The sequence below is a fragment of the Rhamphochromis sp. 'chilingali' genome, assembly GCF_963969265.1.
Source record: "Rhamphochromis sp. 'chilingali' genome assembly, chromosome: 5".
Lineage (NCBI taxonomy): Eukaryota > Metazoa > Chordata > Actinopteri > Cichliformes > Cichlidae > Rhamphochromis > Rhamphochromis sp. 'chilingali'.
In genome coordinates, this window is record NC_137932.1 from 5,874,816 (window position 1) to 5,898,106 (window position 23,291).

The following is a 23,291-nucleotide window of genomic DNA, read 5'->3' on the forward strand; positions in this document are numbered from 1 at the left end:
CACAGGAAGAAGTTTTCAAAATGAACTTTCAAATTCAGTCTTACCAGCTGAAACTGATTTTAAGTTCTAAACTCTCTTTCTATGTCACTCTCTTCCTGAAATGGATGGAATCTTGGCTGTGATTGATTCTTGCGATTAGGGTTGGTTAGTCAGAGAAATAAGAGAGTGTTTTAAGTATGACTTTGTCTGAGATAAACAATGACAAAAACACACGGAGGAGCAGTCCTGCTCGGTTTTATGAGATCCAAAACTCTTTAAAAAAGAGTGGGGTGCTATACTGTGAAGCTCGCTCAACATACACAGGTAAATATCTTCAGATTGGTAAAGCTGTTGTTGGGTTAGTTCTTAGTTGTACAGTGCACATGTGACAACAATTAAAAGCTACACTTTAGCTATTAGTGACTCATGGTAGAAGTTGCCATTCATTTTATCTGAATCCTCGAATCTCACCCTTCCTAATGATGTCCCTCCATCCATTTCTTTACCACGTTAACTTCATCTTCCCTCCTCTGAGTGTAAGACCTGGTTACTAGTTGTTGCTGATACTGTTGTCACGGTGCAGCAGCTATAACAGCATCTAACATGATGGTTAATTTGTCACATTGTGCCGCATCTATTTTTAGTTTCGTTTTATTGTTTTCTCTCAGCGTTTTACCCCACCTCAGTGGCGGATCTACAACATTTTACAAGGGGGAGCAAGGTCTTTTTTAAAACAGCCCTCACCACTCCACAGTCTTTCCCCCAGCCCACTGACAGCAGGCATCATAATGCCCCCGCTTCGGCACCTTTCGCCACTCCGGCAGAACACACAAAACGACACAGCTTTGCGATCTCCCCAGCATGCAGAGTCTGATGTCGAGGCCTTCTTGGTATGCTTTTAAAATTGTTTTAAAGCTCAATCACAATGTCATTGTACTCTTATCTTCAAAACACCAATTTATACTCCTGAATGTCATCTTGTTGTGATTTTCTTTCACAAAGTCCCAAAATATGTATGACTGTAACTCTAATAATAAAAAGCCAAAACAATCTTACTTTTAAATGTGGTATACTTGCTTTGAAAACATATGTGCATAAACAATAGAATAGAGAATCTGCTAATAGTCAAAATAGCTGAAACAACTTAATTTAAAATATATATTTTTGCATTTCTTTGTGTCTGACGGTGTTGACAAAAACCTTGCACTTCTCCAGCAAAAACATAAATTATTAAAAAAAATTTACACCTGGGAGATTGTACCAAAACATGGTGAGACAGCCAAAACTTTGTGTAACAATTATATGTAAATATGTTTTTGAAAAATCAAAAAATATATTTTAGAAAATTGAAACCTGTTTTGTCCCTAATCTCAGGAATCACTGCAGTATAGTATGTGAAACTCCGCATGGAGCCAACAAAATATCCACATAAATACTTAATAACTATTTAAATCTTCTAAGAAAACAAGATCTTCTAGAAATATAATTGGGCAATCCAGTGTCAACAAGGAATGGGCTAAAAACGCCCCTGGGCTGCACATTAGAGCTTTGAAGCTTTTTTTTTTACTGGATTTATTTTAACATTGAAGCTTACTGTCCCAGAGTCTGATAAGGAAGACGCGGAAATCCCTTCTGTTTGTCGCAGAACAACGTGAAATCAATGTGATTGAATAATCATATTAATACGGGCACATTCCCGTGACAACAGTTTTAATAAGGTACAGCTTCACAAATTGCACATGTAAAAGTATTCGCAGAGCAAAGACTCTATAATAAACATGCTTTATTTGAAGAAATGACGTAGCGCTTGCGGCTGATTTGAAAGCGAAACGGAAAATAACTTGACAGCTTTATTCTTCTCGCTGCAGACTGCGGTATTTAAGGCTTAGAGAGTAAAAATGAAACATAAGAGCAGAAATGAAACTTCAGATCAGCAAGAACAGTGTAGGAGTCCTGTTCTATGAAATATTAAGAGCAACTACTGTTGTGAAGTTGTTTTGCTGCAAATAGAACGAAATAAGGAATAAAGTTGCGTCTAAATATCGATATTATTTGTGACTAAAACGCAAAGGGGAAACACAAAGACAAATATGCGACAAATATGTGTATTTGTATGCGATTAAAAAACAAACAAACAGAAAAAAGAAACACAAGCAAAAAAAAATTTTGGTCCTCGGAGAGGTCCGAGGGACCTTCCAGGACAGGTGACGCTATTTTCTGGAGAACATCTCCGGAGCAGGTTGGGTCACAAGTTACCATATACCTCGGTAAGAAGCGAACCACGTTCGTAGTACAGAAAACCCAGTTAGCCAAAATTCAGGAGGAGGTCTGCATTGACTGTAAATCAAAATCTTGCTGACTAGTACCAACTCGGATTACGCCTGCCAGTTTCTGTGGATGCAACTTACCATGCGGGAAACCGCGCTTTAACGTGTTTATCACATTTTAAAAGAAGAAATTCTGTTTTATTCAACGAGAGAGCATTCAAAATGTGCGAAATGCGATATATACCACATGAGTAAAAACATATAGTTTCATATCACCCGTAGCATCAAGCTGTAGTGTGTATTTATTTATTTATTGTTTTCTAAATGTTAAGATACGCGGTGGTGTCTGTTCCCCTGATTGGATAGCAATTCTATGCGGGCCGTCCTACCGTTACCTGCAACTTCCTGTGACGCAAGCTCCTTTGACATACATATGTAATGAACTTCTGAATTACAGACAGTGTGGAGGAAGTCTGCATTGACTGTAAACATCGCAAAGGTTCATATAAAGCGCGTAGGTCAACAGGAGAGGTTTACCAGCACAAAGAGAGAAAATACTATTAGCAGGATTCGTGACTGTAACAGAGAGAGGCACGTTACAAGCTAGCTAATGGTAGCTAAGACAAACGTTATCTGATATTATCATTTAGCAGTGATCCATCAGCTAGATAAAACGCTTAGGTACACGTTTCGGAAACGTTAAAGTAAAGGTTGTTTGGGGAAAAGCTGAGAAAGACAGAAAGACATCGAGAACCTTTTGGTGTGCTTTAGATATTATTGATGGACTTCATTGCTGGATGCTTAGGAGGTAAGTCACTCATCACTTCTGTTCGTTTTTACCGTGTCAGATACCCACTGCGGTTCCTGATATTTGTCATGGTAGCAAACCATCAAAACACTGAGCAGCTTAAAAAAACTATCATACATAAAAACACGTGTGTGTAAAACGTATTTAAAAAATATGATTATATACTCTCACTCTCTCACACACACTCACACATCTATCTATCTATCTATCTATCTATCTATCTATCTATCTATCTATCTATCTATCTATCTATCTATCTATCTATCTGTGTGTGTGTGTGTGTGTGTGTATTTAGAAACGACTACTGTGATGTGTGTGCGTGTGTAAAAAATGTATATATACATTTAAAAAAACTAACTTACTATGATGTTTTTGTTTGTTTGCATGCACACACATAATGTGTGATTATATGACGCACGAAATATTGTAGTTTCACTTTCACTAATGGTATGACACTGAAGTTTGCTTTCGCTTCTAAGAAACTGCATTACTGAGCCTCATTTTATTAATGCCTCTTCCACCGATTGATTGGGTTCATTTATGGATGTAGATGTGGTTAACTCACTTTACTGTGTTCCAGAATTATTATTCAGTAGCTTAAATTAACATGGAACATGTGCTTTACAGGCCCAGATTACGCAACATTCAAAGGCATGCTGAAGAGAGTTTTAGAGAGTGTTGATGCTCAGAGAGGTGGCTCTGAAGAGGCGATGGCAGTAGACTCTAAAATGACACAACTGCAGCAAGAGTTTTTGAGCTTCAAAGACTGGTCAAGTGGGCCATATGGGTTATAAAGACTGCTTTAAATAGAAACATATGAATAATAAATGAATAGCTACATATGAATTGCAGGATATCTCATGTGTAATCAGAGAGTGCCTCTCTCAGGGTTTCCTATTTTTGCTTCAGTTTGCTCCAGATTAAAACCAAATGATTATTCCAGTATTGTTTCATTGTCTGTAGGTGCGGCTGGAGTGTTGGTTGGACACCCATTTGACACAGTAAAGGTAGGTAATAACAACGTTATTGCCATTTTTTCCCGTTTTTTTTTTCTTCCCCCCCACTCTCTCTCCTTGCATGTTTTAAAAGTGAAATCAGTTGCTTATAATGTGTAAAACATGCATGATTCTAGTCTTCCAGTGTTGAGGTGATCATTCCAAACATCTTGTCTTTCAGGTTAGACTGCAGGTCCAGAATGCTGATAAACCTCTCTATCGTGGGACTTTCCACTGCTTCCAGTCCATCATACGTCAGGAGTCGGTATGTGGATTTCTTTAGTCGTTCATTTTCTTCATATTATCCAGTGCAGGGTTGGAGCCTACCTGAGCTCTCATAGGGAAAGAGGCGGGGAACATGCTGGACAGGTTACCAATCTATCGCAGGGCGTGCAGATTGCTTTCACAGATCAATCTAATGCTAGTATGCATTATAATATGATTACAGAGATCATAGTTATATATTATAGCTTATATAATATATATAACTTGCTTGTTAGATTAAAGTCAATAAAGTCAAAGTGACGTGTAGACTTAAGTGATGCTTGATTCTTTTTCACACACTAACATAGGGATGGGTATCGAAAACCGGTTCTTGTTGAGAACCGGTTCCCACTGTTTCAATTCCCTGGAATCGTTTGCCATTTTTGCAAACGATTCCCTTATCGAATTCAGTCGCCACGAATGACGTCACCACGTTGCGGAGCGTCATTTACCTGGCAGGAAACACGGTGCCTAAGCGGCTCAAACGCTCAAAAGTTTGGTTATACTTTACAAGAACGGATGACAACAGGGCAACTTGCAATACTTGCAAAGTAGATACCTACGAACCTACGAATATGCAAAAGCCATTTGTTCACAAAACACGTGATAACCTTAAATGAATGTCGTGTTTTTAATTCCGCTCCGGACTCGTGAATCTCAACCAGCAGCAGCGGTAACGTTTGCACGTCCTCTCCCGTTAATGCAGCAGGTAAATAATCAACTAACAGTGCATATTATGTTAGCGCGATCTGCCTTATTACAAAACCTGCCATTACTGTGCATTTAGGTGACCATGATGAGACAGACAGAGTCTGGCTCAGATGCTGGCAGTTCTCGCTGCAGTCTTTTTTCCTGGGGACCCTGTGACACCCCGTTAAAGAGCCGTAGGCTGTGGATCTCTTAAGATCTCACTGTTGGGTTTGTAAGGCCATGTTACTCCTAAATTTCTATCTTATTCAAAGAGAAGATAAAAAACAAAGTTCTGAGCTAATCGACCTTAGTGTTCTCCTTTTTTAAAAAGAATCGATAGGAGAATCGATAAAGAATCGAATCGTTAAACAGAATCGAAAATGGAATTGGAATCGTGAAAATCTTATCAATACCCATCCCTACACTAACACCAGGCAGTGTTAGGAGAATCAGAGTGGGTCATTGTCCAAAGGTGCACTTTCTCACGTGTAACACACAGCAAGAGACATTGGCCCCATTGGGTAACACACACGTCTGAAAATGGCTTTGGTTTTATGGGCCATTTTAACCACACTTCCCATCAGAATGGTGCTATGTTTTTACTTTCACTGTAATTACTTCACAGATTTTCCCTAAATCATCATATTTTCTTCTTTAGGATTCAGGATACTGTTGGAAATATATATAAAATGGTCATAAGATTTGTTATGCAAATGCATGTTATCAGTCTCACTGTGGTACTGCAGGCTGCTTTATCATAGGGAATGGTATGTAGAAAATAATTAACTGCCTTGAAAGATAAAGCAACTTATGGCTCTTGCCATCACTTTATAAGATGTAATGTAGGTGTTTTTTTCTGACCCTTCTGGTTCTCAAGAGAAAAAGCTGTTCAAACTGAGATCAGGGAAGTAATGACAAGTGTAGATAAGTTCCTCATTGTGATGAAGGAACAATATATTATAGGTCTGGGATATGAAAAAGCTATCAAGAATACATATAGGCTTTAATTTATAGTGTTAGCTTGAAATATATGGGCTTCTGTGAAAACAGAAAATGCGAGTTAACCTGTTTTTTATTTTTTATTTTTAATGATTATTAAAATTATTATTGGATATTAATGCTATTTAAAATTAAGTAACAAGGAAAAAACAGAAACTGTTTAATTAAAACTCTTTTTATCTTTTACCCTGATTTCATTTTATCGTGATGTGTTACTGTATGTCTTATCTTTCACGCTTACCACAGGTATTTGGCTTGTATAAAGGCATTGGATCCCCCATCATGGGCCTTACATTCATCAATGCTATAGTGTTTGGTGTTCAGGGAAATACAATGCGATGGCTGGGGGAAGACACCCCAAGGAACCAGTTCCTTGCTGGTGCTACAGCAGGAGCCATCCAGACTGTGGTCTGCTGCCCCATGGAGCTGGCCAAAACCCGCATGCAAATGCAGGGTACAGGGGTAAAGACGGGCTATAAAAAGATGTACAAGAACTCCTTTGACTGTTTGCTACGCATTTACAAACACGAGGGTCTGCGAGGTGTAAACAGGGGCATGGTTACTACACTTGTCCGTGAAACACCTGCCTTCGGGGTTTACTTCCTGTCGTATGATTTGCTGACTCGCAGCCTCGGCTGTGAGCCAGATGCCCGCTTTTTGATTCCCAAACTGCTCTTTGCTGGGGGTATGGCAGGCGTCACGTCTTGGGTCTGCAACTATCCCGTAGATGTGATCAAATCACGACTCCAAGCAGATGGGATGGGTGGTGTGAACCAGTACAGCAGCATTGCTGACTGTATCCGGCAGAGTGTCAGAAAAGAGGGTTACATGGTGTTTACTCGAGGCCTCACTTCCACACTGCTAAGAGCCTTCCCTGTGAATGCTGCCACTTTTGCTACCGTCACCCTCTTCCTCATGTACGTACAAGGTGAGGACAGAGGGCCTAAAGACTGTGAGCCGGCCCCGACACAGACAGAGGAGCAGACCCGGCCCACCAACCTGTGACAGCATACAGTGCTCATCCTCAACCCAGGCACTTTAGAAGAATACAGCAAAACAAAATATATATTCAAACTTTTTGTTACTCTGACTTGGTTTCGCATCACATCAGCCATTCCTTGTTTTGAATCCAAATATACTTGTACTTTATATCAGCACTTTTTATTTTCTATGGAGCAAAAAGGAGAGCAAAACATCTTTACTTTTAGCAATAATTTAAGTTTAGTGTTTGCTTCTGTAGATGCAGAAGTTGATATACCTCTAATAAGGTGGGGGAAATAGAAGCTGACAGATTCTACAGCTTTTGAAATGACCTCATCCTTTGGATTATTTTGTATAAAAGAAAAGGATTTGTTACTTAGCCTCAAACCTGACAGTATGGCTAGATTGTGTGTATGGTATAGGCACTGGAAATTAATATCTCTATTTACATATATCTTCAAATTTGCAGGGTTTATTTGGATTTAAATATTCCAGAGAATCGTTTTTTAATGTATATCTAAAGAATTTCTCCTGCCTTATAAAATGTTTTTTTCTTTGTGTAAGGAAGCTAAAGCACCTGAAGTGTATCCTCTGAAGATTTGGGTGAGTAACAGGGAACCAATGTAGCGTGTGATAAGGGTGCACAACTTTTCACATTTAAACTGCTTTCAAACCAAAAACCATCACAGCTTCAGTCTCATCCATTGCACGATTAGCCCGTGCAGCACATGCCAGTATGGATGCAAGCAAAAAGCATCAGGTCTAACAGCTCTTCAGGGATCGAATGAAAAACGTATGGGTGTGAATCGAGGTTGCGGTTGCCGTTTTTGTTTTATTGTTTTGCCTGTGGGTGTTGTGTTCTTCCAAATAATATCAAGTTTTATTATTGTTACTCACTGCTGCGTTAAAGGTCTAGTATAAAACCTTGCTATTTTGTTTGTCATTATCTTCTTTTTAAAGGTGATTTTAAGTGTGTGCCTGATATTCAAGGCCAGATATTCATGCTGGGGCACTTTAAAGAAATCTGCTAGAATTGCATTTCTGAAACCAACAAATAACACAAGATTGAGGATGTTCCTTATTTTCTTGACCATTCATGTTTAACGTGTGAATGTGTTACTGCAGGCATGCGGCTTCTTGTTTTTACTCTAGGTCAGGGATCTCAAAGTCATTTTACATTGAGGGCCACACGCAGTCCACTTTCATCTTAAATGGGCCGGACAAGTGACACTCCACTTTCTGTTTAACTGCGCATTTAATCTATGAGATATATTAATATGAAGTAAAGAAGTGCAATTTCAACAGAACCTCTGTTTTTCTAAGTTGTAAATGTGCAAAATTACAGAAAACATTCTGGTAGCTCACTGAACACACTGTACTGTATTTATAAAACCTAAAGCTTTCATTGATTAATGAAAGTCTTTTTGTTTTAACTGAAATTTCTATAACAGGAACCTCTCTGTTATTTAATTGTTTAGCTATTACTTAACTACTTTGGTATAGTATGAATGACTGTGGGGGAGGTCTTTATCAGCAGGAAAGGCTTAAAACGTATAAAAAAATAAAGTTAATCCAAAAATGTGTGCCCTTCGTGATAGTTTCTAAAGTCATCCAGAGACCAGCTGTCTTTGCTGGGCCAATTTTAGGCCCTGGGCCTTATGTTTGACACCCCTGCTCTAGGTGATTCATTGCACTTTGGTGTTCTTCTGACTTTGTCTTGTTTCAGGGAAAACAGATCCAGATTTCTTTAACCATAACTGCCTTTAAGCTCTGGTGGTGTAACATCCTTTGCTGAATGAAGAACAGCAAACAAATTTAAAAGAAGAAATTTTGGATCAGTGTTCATGTTTAAATGTAAATGTTGCTATGAACTTGAGGTTTTCTTCTCAATAAGGGGATACTTTTCTGTCAGTCCTGTCAGACTCCAATCAAAGCTTTTTCGAGCTTTTAAGTTCTCACACTGGCAGCATATTAAACCCAACATGTTTTGCATTAAAACAATCTACTTACCTGCAGCTGCACTAATTCCACGTTTGTTGAATGTAACACACCTGTTTTGATGTGGAGGTCTTTTATTTTAAGAGTTTAAGAGTTAAGTATTTTGGGGGAGTCTTTCAATGATGCTTCACTTAAACAGAGTTGTGTTGTGGTGGCGGTGATGAATGAAAGCATGATTGCCATGTATGCAAAAGTTGCTTTTGTTTAACTCTATATTCAACTTCTCAAACAGCGACTGGTATCTGTGGCTATAAAGTACATCTGAAGCATATTACATGACAAATATTTAATTTATTTAATCCAGCTCTTTAAAAGATACAATACTTACAGGATATAATTCTGATAATGCAGGATTGTTTTGAAGTGACTGGTTAAATATATATTATATATTTTTTATTCTAAAGTAATAATGCAGTGCAATGCCTTGAATGACCACGTTTAAGTTTAAACTGTCTTTAATCAGTTTAAGGTACCTGGTGTATTTTCACAAAAAAGCTGAGACGTGATATTTTTGCCATGCAGAACCTATTTGTCTATTTTGGCAATAAAGATCTGTACAACTGGGTAAATAAAAATAATTTCAATAGTTGCTTGTTTCTTTTATCTCAGTCTTCTTAGTCAATGCAGTTTTTCATCTTTACTTCACACCAACAGTCACCTCAAGATACTTTATACTGTAAGGTAAAGACCCTACAATAATAGATTCCTGACAATCAGACAATACTGCTTGTGTGTCTGTAGCTCTGCGATTAGCACATATGCATTTTCTGAACAGTAATAATCACACCTCTTCTTTACTTGAGTTGGAGATATAGATTTCAAGGGCCAAACCCGATTTGATCAAAGTGTAGTTGGAATACTACTACATTAAATACAACAACAAATACATTACACATTCTTTCAGGCTTCAGTGTTGAATTAAAAAACAACGACAACAACCTGCATTTACACTGACTCGTCACTAGATGACAACCTACCTTTGTTTTGAGAAGTTTACATCCACTCATCTGTGCGTGAATGTTTTCTTTTTAAATTTCTTTGAATTGTTCTTTTTTCCAGAAAAACTAAAAAACGAGAATTGGGTGCACAAATTTATTTTGGGATTTCTCTAATCCACAATAGATCAAGAGTATACATGCGGGCTCAAATATATACAAATCCTCCCCTAAATCTTTAATAAGTGATGCTGAAGGTCACAGCTAGACTGGCCGTGGAAAATTCCGGGCAATTGCCCGATGGGCCGATGGTGATTTTTTTTGTAGCGGTATAAACAATGAAATGTGGTGGATTGGGCAAGGAGGTCGGATACACCCTCCCCCTTGCTTGGGCAAGGGCGCTGAAAGCAGTCTTATCACAGTCAAACAGAAGAAAATAGTGTGGAGGTGAAAAGGAACGTGATTTGTCCCGTACTTCAGCTAGAATGAAAAAAAGACACAGTGCTTGAATTATTCTGTGTCTTCTTCTCTCAGTCTTTCCCCTCCCTCTCCTGTTGCTACTGATCAATGATCAGCTGATCGGCTTTTCTGACGCAAGTCCCGTGTTTTGTTTATCGCCCACTTTGCGTCAGAAAGAGGAAACCAGCGGATATCGCGCTAAACAACACGTTTAAGTTTGATAAGCTGTTGTTAGAATTTATTTTATATTACTTTCTAGTATCAGCTGATGTTTGCTGGAGCCATGTCTGTAAACGCTGCTGGTCCTAGTATCGGTTTTGATGTCTTGTGAGAGGAAAATATGAAGATGAAACCAGGAGATGTCCTTACTGAGCTGAGCAGGTGATGGAGAAACAGGTTTATCTTTTAGGTGACATGAATGAGTTGAAGGGAAGTTATGAACTGTTTCTGAGAGACAAACAACACCTTCTTAAGGTGTTGTTTGTCCTTCTTAAGTAGCTGACAGCTAGTAACTGTGCAGGGGCGGGTCTAGCAGAGTTTTGCCAGGGGGGCAGGTAGGGCATTAACAGGGAAAGTGGGGCACAAAGAAATACTTTTCTTTCTTATTCTTATTTAAAATGTCTAGCTTTTATTAAATAATTATCTGATGTAAAATGTATAGAAATCATACATATATGCCAACAAGACTGTTTTTTTTTTGTTTTGTTTTTTTCATTCAAAGCCTTTTTATTGTTTTTCCTATAATGCCTGGTGGGCCGGTCTCTAGTCAAAATGCCAGGGCCAATTTTTGTGGCATTCCAGCCCTGCTGAAGGTTCAACAAAGTCAATAAAGTTGACAGGGCTGATGCATATTAACTTTTTAGTGATCGTGATTGAGTACAAGTTGTAGCGTCTCTTTGCTAGCATGAAAAAGGACTGGTTTGACCAGAACAATAAGAAAGTGCAAGGAACTCTGTGAAGATCTAAGGCAAACAAGTTAGAAAAGGTCCCTTTCATTTCTAAAAAACTGTAAATTCCAAGATCATCAGTTTAAACAATTGCAATTAGAAGTTATTTGGATGTAACTTTGCCAAGGTTATAGGGCCAGACTTTCATCCTTTTATGAGGAAACTGATTAAGATGTTCAGGAACTACACAGGAACCACCAAGGCTCAATCCTTCAATAAAAACATCCTGAAAATGTGTTAAACCTAAAGTGTAAAGAGTAGAAGCTACAGATATTTGTGTAAAAATATAGGGAGTAAAATTAAAATGAAATACTCAAGTAAAGTACAGATACCTGGAAATTCTCCTTAGGTATAGTAATGAAGTATTTGTACTTCATTACTTTGCACCTCTATAAATCCAGCATCTGTTCCTTTAGCTAGCAGACACATTGTGCAATAAACTCTGCAGAAAGTTTGTGTGTTTTCCTGATATTTGTTGCTCTGCTTGCACTCGCTCCTCTTCTGCAGTGGTAGTTGGATGCTGAAGTGCCACGACCACAACTTATCGACATCAGCACTTAAAACGCTGTTTCAAATCCCTCCAGTCCACTTTAATGCCCGAGTGTTACACTATAAATGACACATAAATCATGCAGTGATGGATATTTTCATTTAAACTTTCACATTGTTTTTCAAACTATATCTAAACTCTAACCGATTACCAAATGCAGGGAAAATTACATCTTAGGATAACAACAAGAAGAGAAGTTGAACTAACTGTCTGACACTGAGGGCGACACAAGGTTGTGGATGAGGAGCTAAAACTTGAACAAGGCATGTGTGCAAATAGTTACACTGTAGTAAACCATCATAAACAGTTTTGTCACATCTGTTTAACAAAACCAAACCAATGGCTGATAAAAACTAGCACTAATACAGCATTACAGAATAACATCTGTATATTTATTTACTTGATAGTTAAGTAGAATGTGGTAGAAATATATAATTTCATATTAAAGGTATTTGCATATTTTTTTTATCCAGAACAGATCTACTTACACCATGGACATAAAAACAATAAACAAATACATAAAACTAAATGAAAGCCACAGTTTAAGAGTAACAAGGGAAGCAAAACAACTAAAGACACAAAATTGAATACAAAATAAAACACACAAAATGCACACTTGTGATGTTATAGTTAAAAACACAAAACAAAACAAAAACCTTGGATGTTTTCATTTTTATTGACCTCAGTCGACACTGTCATGAGTTCAAGTGTGAACCAGAATTCATAAAAAGTTAGGATAAGAGAATCTTAGTGCTTAGATAATCCAACTGCATGGATTACATCCATTACCAAGGAAAGCCAAATTGTGCAGAGTATAATTTTATTTCTTTTATCTCCACCTGTTAATCCATTCTTCTCCTGTACTCATAAAGTATTTATATACTATATAGGTACTGAACACACTAAATTAAATGTAAATGTTCAGAAATTAGAAAAAAGGCTGTATTACAGCGTTCTACTGAATTCAATTTCAGTTGAAGCGCAATGACAGTAAACCTGAATTTTTCGTAAATAGATTCACACACGGGATGGTTGGTAATGTCATATTATTATGTGGCTGCTGCTTTTATCTTTGATCAGAACACATACAGTGGGGCAAAAAAGTATTTAGTCAGCCACCGATTGTGCAAGTTCCCCCACCTAAAATGATGACAGAGGTCAGTAATTTGCACCAGAGGTACACTTCAACTGTGAGAGACAGAATGTGAAAAAAAAAAATCCATGAATCCACATGGTAGGATTTGTAAAGAATTTATTCATAAATTAGGGTGGAAAATAAGTATTTGGTCAATAACACATCAGAGCTGCTTTTCCACCATCTCTGGACCCGCACCAGTTTGCATACAGGGAGAACCGGTCAACTGAGGATGTGATCGCCATAGTGCTGCACACATTATTGAAGCACTTGGAACACAGGAACACCTATGCACGGCTCCTCTTTGTAGACTACAGCTCGGCTTTTAATACCATCCGGCCATATAAACTCCGTCCCAAACTCCACCAACTGGGACTCAACTCCTCTCTGTGCAACTGGATTGTGGACTTCCTCACTAACCGCAGACAGAGTGTCAGAGTGGGTAAGAACACCTCTTCCACCCTTGTGGTCAACACCGGTGCCCCTCAGGGGTGTGTTCTGAGCCCTCTGCTATACACTCTCTTCACCCATGACTGTATTTCCTCCTGCGCGTCCAATCTCATTGTTAAGTTTGCCGATGACACCACAGTGCTCGGACTTATATCCAACAACGATGAGACAAACTACAGGACAGAGGTGCAACAACTAGAGTCATGGTGCCACGACAATAACTTGGTCTTAAACACCAAAAAGACCAAGGAGATCATTGTAGATTTCCGGAGGAAGGGTCATAACAACCATCTGCCTCTCTTCATTGGCAGTGAGGCGGTGGAGAGGGTGAGCAGTTTTAAATTCTTGGGGGTAACTGTGACCGAGGACCTGTCCTGGGGCAACCATATCACCTTAGTTGCACGGAAGGCCCAACAGCACCTCTACTACCTGAGGAGACTACGGAGCGCACACATTCCCAGACCTCTGATGTTGAACTTCTATAACTGTGCCATCAGCAGTGTCCTGACGCATGGATTTCTAGTGTGGTTCCCCAGCTGCACCAAGGCCGACCAGCAAGCACTCCAGCGGGTGGTGAAAGAAGCTGGCAGAATTATTGGAACAATTCTGCCAGAGATTAGTAATATCTTCCCCACTTGCTGTCTGAGGAGGGTGCACAGTATCCTGCGGGACCAACATCACCCTGCGCGCCACCTTTTCCACCTGCTGCTGTTTTTTTTTTTTTTTTTACGGGTTGTACGGAAGCCCCAAACGCAATTTCATTGTTCTTTGACAATGACAATAAATAATAATAATAATAATAATAATAATAATAATAATAACAAAAATACAACTCAATACTTTGTAACATAACCTTTGTTGGCAATAACAGAGGTCAAACGTTTACTATAGGTCTTTACCAGGTTTGCACACACAGTAGCTGGTATTTTGGCCCATTCCTCCATGCAGATCTTCTCGAGAGCAGTGATGTTTTGGGGCTGTCCCCGAGCAACACGGACTTTCAACTCCCGCCACAGATTTTCTATGGGGTTGAGGTCTGGAGACTGGCTAGGCCACTCCAGGACTTTCAAATGCTTCTTACGGAGCCACTCCTTTGTTGCCCGGGCGGTGTGTTTTGGATCATTGTCATGTTGGAAGACCCAGCCTCGTTTCATCTTCAAAGTTCTCACTGATGGAAGGAGGTTTTGGCTCAAAATCTCACGATACATGGCCCCATTCATTCTGTCCTTAACATGGATCAGTCGTCCTGTCCCCTTGGCAGAAAAACAGCCCCATAGCATGATGTTTCCACCCCCATGCTTCACAGTAGGTATGGTGTTCTTGGGATGCAACTCAGTATTCTTCATCCTCCAAACACGACGAGTTGAGTTTATACCAAAAAGTTCTACTTTGGTTTCATCTGACCACATGACATTCTCCCAATCCTCTGCTGTATCATCCATGTGCTCTCTGGCAAACTTCAGACGGGCCTGGACATGCACTGGCTTCAGCAGCGGAACACGTCTGGCACTGCGGGATTTGATTCCCTGCCGTTGTAGTGTGTTACTGATGGTGACCTTTGTTACTTTGGTCCCAGCTCTCTGCAGGTCATTCACCAGGTCCCCCCGTGTGGTTCTGGGATCTTTGCTCACCGTTCTCATGATCATTTTGACCCCACGGGATGAGATCTTGCGTGGAGCCCCAGATCGAGGGAGATTATCAGTGGTCTTGTATGTCTTCCATTTTCTGATGATTGCTCCCACGGTTGATTTTTTCACACCAAGCTGCTTGCCTATTGTAGATTCACTCTTCCCAGTCTGGTGCAGGTCTGCAATACTTTTCCTGGTGTCCTTCGAAAGCTCTTTGGTCTTGGCCATGGCGGAGTTTGGAGTCTGACTGTTTGAGGCTGTGGACAGGTGTCTTATACAGATGATGAGTTCAAACAGGTGCCATTCATACAGGTAACGAGTGGGGGACAGAAAAGCTTCCTACAGAAGACGTTACAGGTCTGTGAGAGCCAGAGATTTTCCTTGTTTGAGGTGACCAAATACTTATTTTCCACCCTGATTTATGAATAAATTCTTTACAAATCCTACCATGTGAATTCATGGATTTTTTTTTCACATTTTGTCTCTCACAGTTGAAGTGTACCTCTGGTGCAAATTACTGACCTCTGTCATCATTTTAAGTGGGGGAACTTGCACAATCGGTGGCTGACTAAATACTTTTTTGCCACACTGTAGAATGAGAGACAAATGAACCCAGTCTCATCATGCTATCTCAGTCTGATAATCTAATCTTTTATTTCCAGGATCTTAGAGCCTCTTGTTCCTCTTTCCACAGGTGTAACTGGGAAAGATTGTTCAATATTTTAAGAACGAGTTTATAATATTACATTTCCATGTGCAAAAGATTTTATCTGCTTCCTCACTGTATAAAATCTTGGCACAAAAATAGAAACTGATTACAATGCTGTACTACCAAACGGAGTCATCCAGGCATCTATATCATAGGATGATGAGTCAAAATGCATTCTGAGAATCAAAGATCTCACTGTGAAAGATGCTGGACATCACCACTGTCACTCTCCTCACATCAGCAAGCACTAATCAATCAAATCAATCAAATCACTTTTATTGTCACATCACATGTGCAGGCACACTGGCACAGCACATGCGAGTGAAATTCTTGTGTGCGAGCCCCACAAGCAACAGAGATGTGCAAACACAACAACACAAACGAGCAAAATACAAGAATGGCCAACCTGAAACTAATAAATATATGTACAATATATAATAGTGTATGCATTTCTGGATGTGTATACTAAATATTTTCCTACGTGTGTGTGTGTGTGTGTATACACATTTTTACAAATTAAATAGTAAAAAAAAATAAAAAAATAAATAAAATAAATAAAATAATAATAATAATAATAATATATAAAATATACAGAGTTGAATATGTGCAAAACAAGTGGCATTTATATACAGTGTGGAGTGCATAATGTTGAAGTTCCAGTAGTGAAGCTGAGGTGTCTATGACGTGTTCAGCAGTCTGATGGCCTGATGGAAAAAGCTGTCTCTCAGTCTGCTGGTACGGGACCGGATGCTGCAGAACCTCCTTCCTGATGGAAGCAGTCTGAACAGTTTATGGCTGGGGTGACTGGAGTCCTTGATGATCCTCCCCGCTTTCCTCAGGCACCGCTTCCTGTAGATGTCTTGGAGGGAGGGAAGCTCACCTCCAATTATCCGTTCAGAGCACCGCACTACTCGCTGGAGAGCTTTGCAGTTGTAGGCGGTGCTGTTGCCATACCAGGTGGTGATGCATCCAGTGAGGATGCTCTCAATGGCACAGTGATAGAAGGTCCTGAGGATGCGGGGGCTCATGCCGAATCTTTTCAGTCTCCTGAGAAAGAAGAGGCGCTGCTGCGCCTTCTTCACTGTTTTGTTTGTGTGTACTGACCACGTAAGATCCTGCAGTTTCCTGTCCAGCTTCGAGGGAACGATGGTATTGAATGCTGAGCTGTAATCTACAAACAGCATCCTCACATACGTGTCTCTCTTCTCCAGGTGTGACAGGGCAGTGTGTAGTGTCAGGGCTATGGCATCATCAGTGGACCTGTTGTGGCGGTATGCAAACTGTAGAGGGTCCAGTGAGTCGGGTAGTGCAGAGCAGATGAAGTCCCTGACCAGCTTCTCGAAGCATTTGCTTACGATGGGGGTCAGGGCTACAGGTCGCCAGTCGTTCAATGAGGAGATGGTGGAGGATTTGGGTACAGGGACGATGGTGGCCATTTTGAAGCAGGCTGGGACTACAGACAGAGAGAGGGAAAGGTTGAAGATGTGCGTGAACACTCCAGCCAGCTGAGCCGCGCATGACCTGAGGACGCGGCCGGGAATCCCGTCCGGACCAGTAGCTTTGCGTGCGTTCACCTTCCTGAAGCACTTCCGCACATCCTCCTCAGACACAGTGTGCGCACTGACGTCATCCGCGGTGCGCACACTGTCCGGTCTCATGGTGTTCGCTGTGTCGAATCTAGCGTAGAATACGTTTAGATCCTCACACAGAGAGGCCGTGGTCTGCGGTGTGCTGGTTTTCCCTCTAAAGTCTGTGATCGTGTTTAGTCCCTGCCACATACTCCGAGGGTTGTCAAACTGTTGCTCCACCCTGTCCCTGTACTCACGTTTGGCTGCTTTGATCGTCTTCCGGAGTTGGTAATGTGCGTGTTTGTAGTCCGATGTGTTCGCGGAGGCAAAGGCGGTGTTCCGTGCCGCGCGAACATCTCCGTTAATCCAATCCACTAGCAACATGAAAGCCTTTTTGTAGGATAATAACAAGAAAGCCCTGAGTAACGAATCTATGCAATTAACACATTTTCTTGTTTCTCTCATAACCTCATGCCCGATGAAACATTGTCACTACAGAATATTCTGTTCACCTACCCAAAGCAAAAACATTGATATAAACAGCAACAAAAGCTGATCATTCAGACGTGGGTGCATGAAACTGGTGCTCAAATACAAGAGGACGCTCAGTATCAGATTAAGCAGCAGACTGCTTGTGATATAACTCTGACTGTCACTCTTCAAAGTCCCCAAAACAAGAAATTCAGGTGCTGGATGATTGTGGATGAGCAAGCCAAAATGTCAGTGGAGCTGTGGGTCAGGGTGTCAGGTTTGTTTAACTGTTAACCCTGCAGTAGACTCTGACATACTGAAAGTAAAAGAAAAGATAATAACAAATGTATTTTTGTAGCACTGAAAGGGAGAGAAAGAGGCTTCATCGTGGATCAAGAACCTGAACCTCTAAGTACAGATTTATTCTTATTCATATACAATAAAAAAAAAGGTTTGTTTTGCATAGGTGAATTTATAATCCTCATTTACATATTTCAGATAATCCAGCAAGATCTATATATTATTTTGAAGTTGTTTTTTTTTCTAAAACCACCATTTGGGCATTGTAAACATTGCTTTTACCAGCTCAGACACCTGTGAGCATCATCCCAAGTACAGCAAAAGACAACCAGTGTATTTCACTTTTATTTATTTATTTTTTGGCAGAAATCTGTTTAAATTATTTTTCATACTTCGCTTAAAGAGACCCAATTAAAGAGAGCTAGTTAGAAGTGGTCCGATTATAATAGTGATGATAAAACCTAGTAAAGCTGAAATAGACCAAGACACTATATCAGCATTGCTTATTTTCTAACTCTTATTCTTTAAGATTAGATGTGGTGTTAAAGAACATGTCTCATCATTGCAGAACATTATTTCAACATTTAAAAAGTACCTAATCTCTATTTTCAGACCTCAAAGGACACAATACATGCAATCATATCAATAATATGAATGCATGTGTTTTTTATTTATTTATTTTTGTAGGAATTCAGTTACTTAATGACCCATCTAACGCAATTACTTCCATCAATGTAGGTCTTCAAAGAATGTAAACTGCTAACCTGCTTTTAAAGTGAATAAATATGTCTATTTGTCTATTTGTTTAGGTGATGAATGTAGATGATGTGATGCATGCAGACAATAATCTCTCTGCAGTCTAAGACACACTGTGGGTTCAAGAGTGCGAATCCACACAATACACCTGTGTCAAACACAAAAAGCATGCTGTACAAAACAAAAGAAAACCATAGCCATGTGTTTAATATCACTACAGGGAGTGCAGAATTATTAGGCAAATGAGTATTTTGTCCACATCATCCTCTTCATGCATGTTGTCTTACTCCAAGCTGTATAGACTCGAAAGCCTACAACCAATTAAGCATATTAGGTGATGTGCATCTCTGTAATGAGAAGGGGTGTGGTCTAATGACATCAACACCCTATATCAGGTGTGCATAATTATTAGGCAACGTCCTTTCCTTTGGCAAAATGGGTCAAAAGAAGGACTTGACAGGCTCAGAAAAGTCAAAAATAGTGAGATATCTTGCAGAGGGATGCAGCAGTCTCAAAATTGCAAAGCTTCTGAAGCGTGATCATCGAACAATCAAGCGTTTCATTCAAAATAGTCAACAGGGTCGCAAGAAGCGTGTGGAAAAACCAAGGCGCAAAATAACTGCCCATGAACTGAGAAAAGTCAAGCGTGCAGCTGCCAAGATGCCACTTGCCACCAGTTTGGCCATATTTCAGAGCTGCAACATCACTGGAGTGCCCAAAAGCACAAGGTGTGCAATACTCAGAGACATGGCCAAGGTAAGAAAGGCTGAAAGACAACCACCACTGAACAAGACACACAAGCTGAAACGTCAAGACTGGGCCAAGAAATATCTCAAGACTGGTTTTTCTAAGGTTTTATGGACTGATGAAATGAGAGTGAGTCTTGATGGGTCAGATGGATGGGCCCGTGGCTGGATTGGTAAAGGGCAGAGAGCTCCAGTCCGACTCAGACGCCAGCAAGGTGGAGGTGGAGTACTGGTTTGGGCTGGTATCATCAAAGATGAACTTGTGGGGCCTTTTCGGGTTGAGGATGGAGTCAAGCTCAACTCCCAGTCCTACTGCCAGTTTCTGGAAGACACCTTCTTCAAGCAGTGGTACAGGAAGAAGTCTGCATCCTTCAAGAAAAACATGATTTTCATGCAGGACAATGCTCCATCACACGTGTCCAAGTACTCCACAGCGTGGCTGGCAAGAAAGGGTATAAAAGAAGAAAAACTAATGACATGGCCACCTTGTTCACCTGATCTGAACCCCATTGAGAACCTGTGGTCCATCATCAAATGTGAGATTTACAAGGAGGGAAAACAGTACACCTCTCTGAACAGTGTCTGGGAGGCTGTGGTTGCTGCTGCACGCAATGTTGATGGTGAACAGATCAAAACACTGACAGAATCCATGGATGGCAGGCTTTTGAGTGTCCTTGCAAAGAAAGGTGGCTATATTGGTCGCTGATTTGTTTTTGTTTTGTTTTTGAATGTCAGAAATGTATATTTGTGAATGTGGAGATGTTATATTGGTTTCACTGGTAAAAATAAATAATTGAAATGGGTATATATTTGTGTTATGGTTAAGTTGCCTAATAATTGTGCACAGTAATAGTCACCTGCACACACAGATATCCCCCTAAAATAGCTAAAACTAAAAACAAACTAAAAACTACTTCCAAAAACATTCAGCTTTGATATTAATGAGTTTTTTGGGTTCATTGAGAACATCGTTGTTGTTCAATAATAAAATTATTCCTCAAAAATACAACTTGCCTAATAATTTTGCACTCCCTTTATATATCACTATATTCTCAGCATTGATGTGTTTGATATATTAAAAAAGATCTGCTTCCTTTTGAGATTGAAGTTTTAATCCAGTGATTTTTCTTCTGTGTATTTCCTAAACATGTAAATGTAATTTAAGGTTTAAAATTTAAGGTGCAAAAGTGTGTTTAAATCTAAAATACACAGATGATAAGATTACAAACATGGTTCAGATGGATGATAATTGTGCTTTAGGTCAGAGTCATACTCTGACATGGATGGTCGCTATTAACTTGAGAGATTTGGTGATGACACCTGGTTCGCAGTATAGGAAGTGACAGTGGCAATTGCAAATTTTGGTTTCCTCTGGACAAAGAGATTTTCTGCCTACCCACGTCTAACTGACTTAACAAAAACAGCATATAGGAAATGCACTGGTCTACAAGCAAAAAGGGGAAAACTACAGACAATGACTAGAATTCATTACAAAAAGACCTCCCCACCCCCAAATGCTGTTTGTCAAGTCTCATGCTTTAGTTCTTTTCTTGGGCCTCTTCTTCAAAGCAGGCTCCACCCTGGACCACCTCTTCTGCCCAGGTTAATTAACAGGCAGCAGCTACAGTGTTATCTGATGTGGAAACCGTGTGCAGTGGTGAGAAATAAGAGTTTGATGATCAAACTGCACTGAATGAGGTTAATACTTTATATAATGGAATAATATACTGAGGATATCATTTTTAAAAAAATGATAGGAAAGTGGACAAATTGGTGGAAAGTGGAAACATGGGGAACTGAATTAGATTCTAAATGTGAAAAAAAAAATCACTAATAAAAGTCGGCATGCACTGCATATGAGTAATACAGTTAGAACGGCAGTAATGTCATGGGTTATGTGGTGGGGCAAGAACGAGAAGCTGATACTGCAATATTAAAATATATGTGCATGCATAGATTGTCTGGGCAAAAAGGAAATCAATGTGTGGGGTATGGTTCAGCAGCCAAGTCGGCATCGTCACACCTGAATATTATTCAGGCTTGTCTCTGAGGATTTGCTTAGGGGCAATGAAAACAACACCAGTATATGCTTGAGGCATTAGAAATGCCACTGTGGCTCCGTAGGGAACAACAAACGGTCAGGTAAAGAAAGCTATCCAGCAAAAAGGTAGGTTTGTTGAAAAAAGTATCAGTTAAAAAAGGACGCAGCTAGCAGAACAAATCAAATTTAACTTTGTCCTACAGTATTATAACAGCCAGTCTGGAGCAAGTCTGGATGTTATAAAAACCCTTGGGTGATTATTAGAAAAGAAAAGAAAAGCTAGTAAAAAATCCACTGAGTTCATTTGTAGGGGCTGAGCTCTTAAATGATGAGCAGTGAGAAATCACCAAGATTTAATATATCAACTACTGTGTACTACCACACAAGAATCCCTTGAAATGGGACAGTAGACAAGCTCCAAACAGGTCAGTCAGCATAGGAAATACACATGTTAATGTTAAACAATGGCAAGGGTATTTAGGTAGTGCAACAAAAGAAAGACACCCGGAATAAGAAATTTTTGCAACTTTCAGCTGGGCAGTAGGATCAGTGATAAGAAAATGAGGCAAGAAGTGAGATAAGAAAAAGAAGAAAGTTGAAGAGATGTAAGTAGATGTTTTTAAACCAGCACATTCAACACATTCAACCTCTAAAACTAATTTTTATGTTTAGGAATGCAAGTAAAAAACTTAATCAAAGATAATAATGTGCTTTTTAAACAATATTTTTTTTAAAAATTCATTGATAGCAACAGTAATTATATTTTAACAATAAGAACAACAATTTGGTTAAAGAGCCTGGGCATATTGGTGGATTAACCATTACAGAAGCATAACACATAAAACACAGTACTGAGCTGTTCCAACATGTAAACGATACATTTTGTGGTGGTCAAATAACTTGTTAATCACTGTATGCTTTATATGTTAAGTTCCAGAATTATCTGGCTGTACAATCTCAAGTTCAAAAACACTGAAAACTGAATTTTTTAAATATTTTAAAATATTTAGATTTAGGCAAATCAGTTCCATGTTTGGCCACTCCTATGCAAATTGTAGTACTTGTTAAATTGAATTAATTGCTCTGCAAACCAGGTGGAGTAACTGGGAAGAAACTGAAGCACATGTACACAAACAAAACACTGGATTGATAACACATAAAAAGCACAACAAGCACAACAAGTCTAACTGAATCGTTTAGCAGAGTCGCATGTTCATGCAAGTGATGGAGTACAAGAAACTGACCATTCAGCAATTTGTGCCATGAATGTTAATTAAATTTGTATAGAGTGCAATGTTAGATGCAATCTAAAGCTCTGTCCCTTCTTTCTCGCACTTACACACAGACATGCATCCACAGCAGGTAAGAAATTCCTGGAGCCGGTCCTGGTGCTGCCCTATTTACATTTTAAATACTTGCAGCCAGCCCACTACTGTGTTCACAGCGCAACGCAGCACAGCTAATCTACACACCTAAGGCTAAAGCCAGGAGTCTGCGGGGGTTGAGGAGATGGTAAAGACAAACACTGACAAGAAAGGTGGCATGAATACACATGAGGAGCCTCACTGGAATTGGCTAAAGGCACTTATTCCATACAATGTTAAGTAGAAGCAAA

The 23,291-nt window shown here is 39.6% G+C and overlaps 1 protein-coding gene across 1 annotated transcript; it reads left to right on the plus strand.

Annotated features, from left to right (window-relative positions):
- Nucleotides 1–2,692: 2,692 nt before the first annotated feature.
- On the plus strand, nucleotides 2,693–9,540 carry LOC308396530 (mitochondrial basic amino acids transporter-like). The gene is made up of 4 exons (XM_080881904.1): nucleotides 2,693–3,054; nucleotides 4,018–4,061; nucleotides 4,231–4,314; nucleotides 6,249–9,540. Exons 1-4 carry the CDS (start codon nucleotides 3,027–3,029, stop codon nucleotides 7,005–7,007), a joined length of 915 nt encoding a protein of 304 aa, XP_080738030.1. The 5' UTR covers nucleotides 2,693–3,026; the 3' UTR covers nucleotides 7,008–9,540.
- The last annotated feature ends 13,751 nt before the right edge of the window (nucleotides 9,541–23,291 follow it).